The sequence below is a fragment of the Pseudorasbora parva genome, chromosome 2 (genome assembly GCF_024679245.1).
Source record: "Pseudorasbora parva isolate DD20220531a chromosome 2, ASM2467924v1, whole genome shotgun sequence".
Taxonomy (NCBI): domain Eukaryota; kingdom Metazoa; phylum Chordata; class Actinopteri; order Cypriniformes; family Gobionidae; genus Pseudorasbora; species Pseudorasbora parva.
The window spans coordinates 23,288,966-23,293,029 of NC_090173.1; the positions used below are offsets into that span (position 1 = coordinate 23,288,966).

At 36.5% G+C, this 4,064-nt stretch overlaps 1 protein-coding gene across 1 annotated transcript in view; it reads right to left on the reverse strand.

Moving 5' to 3' along the window:
- The window catches only part of LOC137038165 (sodium channel protein type 4 subunit alpha B-like), a 60,383-nt gene extending 58,237 nt beyond the window's left edge, over positions 1-2,146 (reverse strand). Inside the window, exon 1 of the mRNA XM_067412615.1 lies at positions 1,888-2,146. Coding sequence (XP_067268716.1) covers positions 1,888-1,985 — 98 coding nt within the window. The 5' untranslated portion in view covers positions 1,986-2,146. The remainder of the gene's footprint in view (positions 1-1,887) is intronic.
- Between the last annotated feature and the right edge of the window lie 1,918 nt (positions 2,147-4,064).

Below are 4,064 nucleotides of genomic sequence, written 5' to 3' on the forward strand. Positions count from 1 at the left end.
TGGCGCATGTGACACCAGAATCAGAAAGAATCAATATAGGAGCTTTGACATTTTTGCACACACAAGAAATCTGTCTTAGTGACAGAAGTTTCCAGTATACCCCAGTAGCTACACAGCAGAGAATAAAAATAAATGAGTGAGTGAGTGAGTGAGTGAGTGAGTGAGTGAGTGAGTGAGTGAGTGAGTGAGTGAGTGAGTGAGTGAGTGAGTGAGTGAGTGAGTGAGTGAGTGAGTGAGTGAGATACACATATGCATAATACACACAAATAGACAAATGTGTATGTACGTGTGCTATGGAACAGAATAGGCTATAATATAGAATTAACAGTCAGGGAATGGAGTAAGAGGTTCTTGTCAAATAAATATAGTAGCCTAAACTGTGCTAGTGTACATATTTATCATTTGAGGCATTTAACATGTCTTACATATTTAAAGCACATAGAAAAGTGACATTATATAATGTTTGCAGCTGAGATTTAATGATATGGGATTATATTTTCAGCCACTCGTTTGCAGCTGAGATTTAATGATATGGGATTATATTTACAGCCACTCGTAACCTCCGCTCTGTTTCTCTGTTTCGTCTAACTCCCTCGACCAATCTCCGTACTATGGGAGATCGGGCCTTCTGCTCTGCAGCCCCCAGTCTGTGGAATGCTCTCCCTGACCACCTGCGGACTCCACAGACTATAGATGCTTTTAAGCGTGGTCTTAAAACCCACCTTTTTAGCAGAGCTTTTAATTGACTCGTTACTTCTTTATTATTTTTATTTTTTTTTCAGTTTTATTTTTTTTATTTTATTCAATAACTTATTTATTTATTGTTGTTGATTGTTTTTAATTCTAGAGCACTTTGATATTTTGTTTATAAAGTGCATTATAAATAAAATGTATTATTATTTGTATTATTAGGCCTATTATATATTACTTTATTAGAATTTGTAACAGATTAGCCAAAGATCGATTAATTGATTATTTCAAATATTATCAAAACCGAGCACATATGGAGGTCAATAAAATTAATTCTCAAAGGAAATCCTGCATTACAGTATATTCTGATGCGCTATTAATGAAATAGGTTATTAATGATTCGTTATTTATGAAATATGATCCCAGCAGCGCCACACTCAGGTGACTGTAGCCTATGTAGCCTATAGCGACATGTCAAAGGCCCAACTGGACGTGTCAACATACACTCGTTCTCTAAGAACATTCTGAGGGTGATGATGTTCTGGGGATTATATTTCCATAATTACACATCAGAATATGAACGTTATCACCTCACATCCGTTCTGTTTCAGTGTCAAAGCTTGTATTTAAAATCCCCTCAAGAACGCGTTTGCTCAGAGATATTAATGTCACTCAGATAATAAGAAAAACATTCCATCATTATCAGCTAAAACTACAGTTAAAATACTTATTATAATGTGTTCACGACACAACTCGTGTCGGGACGCGGCAGATCAATGACTTTATAACTCGCAATTGCGACTTTATATCTCAGAATTATGACTTTATATCACGCAATTGTGAGAAACAAAAAGTCAGAATTGTGAGATAAAAAGTCGCATTTACTTTTCATTCTTTCTTTTTTTTTTGTGGCGGAAGAGGGCATCCATAAACTCCTGAGGTGACTTTATTTTTATAAATTAAATCTTACACATTTGAACAAATTGAGACAACAATGAAAACGTTCATTTAAACAAATTAAAGCATTATATTCCACAGTTTTATTAAACGGTACATCTTTGCCTTTGCCTTTCATTTGCACAACACCATCACAACAAACAACTATGATTGAGCTACACAAAATGACATTATTTAGCAGTATTTAATAAATTAGGCTACATCAGTAATTAAGTTACATATATTGATATGCAAACTTACAGTTGGCGAGGCCATAGTTTTAGGTTCTTAGCTCTGTTTGGGTGAGCAGTGCGATTCCTACTCCAAACCTCCATCAGATTAATCTTTCGCTTAGGCATGACTGCTGTGTCCCCAGTTTCAGCGTACAGTTAAAAGCTCTCGACAAACTGAATAATGCTACTCAGACTGTGTGCTGAAGTTTATGGGCTGCTTTTTTACTTTTGGATAAGACCCTGTTAGCCTGGCTCTGCCCTCCTACGTACTTCCGCTCAATTGTCCTTTTCCTTCAGTATACTCTATGTACAAATAAATTGTACGAGAGTCTGGTAAAACCAGGCTAAGACCCTGCCCCTTCAGAGTAACAAAACAATTCCGCACACAAAGATTTAATTGAAGGCGAGTTCCAGTTTTGAACTCTGCCCCACATACTCACTGTCAAATGTGATCACTACAATGAGAAGAAACAGTATGCAGTGTTGAGAAGTGACAATTATCAGGCACTTGTGTAATTATAAAAGAACAAAGTTTTATTTTAATATTGCACCACACTATAATTGCAAAACAGTTTTAATCATTATCATTTGATATTTCCCATGGTATTATATATGGCAGCTTACTTTTCTGCACCTGTTCACAAGTCATTTGGTTCTTTTATATGAAAAAAATTAATACAATTTCATGAATACTGTTCATGTGGCCCTATTCAAGTCTTTTTGCAGACTCCACACACCAGCTTTTCAGCGAGGCAGTGACTCACTGCACATGTACGTACATGGAGTGAAGACCACTGGTAACTTCCCAGAAATTGTGATTTAGTGCCAAATCCACTAAGCAGGGAGCTGCTTATCAAAAAAGCCTTTGTTGCATCTTCCCATTTACTATGTTTGAAATACATTCTATAATTCAACTGCATTTGATCTCAGATACCTCACTGACCATCTAATAAATACTGCAAAAACATGAATCTGATTGGATTCCTCTACAGCAAGTCACTTTTGCAATGTTCGTGCCATCATATTTTTGACAGATTACTGTATATTCTTGAGCACACCTTTATTTTCTGCCTTGATCCAAGAAATATAGGCTAAATGATTGCATTAAAACATTTTGGTCAATATCAATCATTATTTATATTTTGATGCCAATATCTTATATTAGATTGTAATGTGGACTGATTACAATTGATAAACAAGTCCGCCTCCTGCTAAATTCCTCCCGCCCACTGCTCAATCATTTAGCAATGTCACTCTGGCTTTTTACTTAAGCCCAATAATCATATGCCTAAATCACATCTATCTATCTATCTATCTATCTATCTATCTATCTATCTATCTATCTATCTATCTATCTATCTATCTATCTATCTATCTATCTATCTATCTATCTATCTATCTATCTATCTATCTATCTATCTATCTATCTATCTATCTATCTATCTGTCTGTCTGTCTGTCTGTCTGTCTGTCTGTCTGTCTGTCTGTCTGTCTGTCTGTCTATCTATCTATCTATCCACACTGTAAACAATATTTTTGTGATTTAGTTATTTCAACTTTTTCAACTTATGTTGAAAAAGATGTTGGGCTTTTTCAACTTTCAGTAGAGATAACTAGATTGTCCATACAACAAGGCAATTTAAGTTTTCTTGTCCTCAACTAGACTAAAAGTTAAGTGAACAAGTATAATTGTTGCTTAACTCAAAAAACACAAGCTGAAACAACTGCTCTGGATTGTCTGCAGGCTTTACTCCAATTATACTTTAGCCTTTATTTAACTTCAATAAAGTAAACTTGATCTAATTTGTGCAGCTGATTTATATAAAACACTCTAATTGTATATATATATACCGGGGTAGGCGGATTAATCTTGGCATGAAATACCGGTTTCTCCCGTACGTGGGAGGTAGTTTGAGGCGGACTGAGGATTTTGGTGAAAGGGAATGGGCCAATTAATTTAGGAGCAAGTTTATTAGAAACGGAACGCAAAGGAATGTTCTTAGATGAAAGCCACACTTTTTGACCTACGACGTAGACGGGAGGCTTAGACTGGTGCCGGTCGGCTTGGGCCTTGGTGCCCGCTCCCACCTGGAGCAGAGTCTCACAGGCTCTGGTCCATGTGCGATGACACCTCTGGACAAAGGCGTGAGCGGAGGGGACCGCAACCTCAGATTCCAGACTAGGAAAATTTGGTAGCTGGTAACCT